General features: G+C 47.6%; 1 protein-coding gene across 1 annotated transcript in view; it reads left to right on the top strand.

Annotated features, from left to right (window-relative positions):
* The window catches only part of LOC119588517 (von Willebrand factor D and EGF domain-containing protein-like), a gene marked incomplete at its 5' end in the record, with an annotated part of 11046 nt that overhangs the window by 9914 nt on the left and 785 nt on the right, over positions 1-347 (top strand). The window contains 1 exon segment of the mRNA XM_037937160.1: positions 79-244. Coding sequence (XP_037793088.1) covers positions 79-244 — 166 coding nt within the window.

The following is a 347-nucleotide window of genomic DNA, read 5'->3' as shown; positions in this document are numbered from 1 at the left end:
CACTATACAGTTCAACCAAACCTTATCCAATTGTGCCTACGGTCATCCCAACCCAAGTGAACCTGCTCTCTGCTCCAGTGTTCCCAGGAGAGTGCGACCCCCCTTGCGAGAACGGAGGCGAGTGCATAATTGACGGCGTCTGCAACTGCCCCAAGTACTTCTTCGGCCTCCTGTGCCAGTACCACCGCTGCGACCTCCCACGCAAAGGCCTGTCGAACAGCGATCTTGCGGGAAACCTTTCTCAGTAGGACTAACTCGAAGATCTATTTTTCTTTATCGTATTCATTTGTTATTTTTGTGATCTCGTCTTGTGAAAAGATTTATATAAAAAAAATGAACGTATGTGT

Source organism: Penaeus monodon, chromosome 24 (genome assembly GCF_015228065.2).
Source record: "Penaeus monodon isolate SGIC_2016 chromosome 24, NSTDA_Pmon_1, whole genome shotgun sequence".
Taxonomy (NCBI): domain Eukaryota; kingdom Metazoa; phylum Arthropoda; class Malacostraca; order Decapoda; family Penaeidae; genus Penaeus; species Penaeus monodon.
Note: the sequence above shows the minus strand (reverse complement) of the source record. Positions and strands in the feature narration are given on the sequence as shown.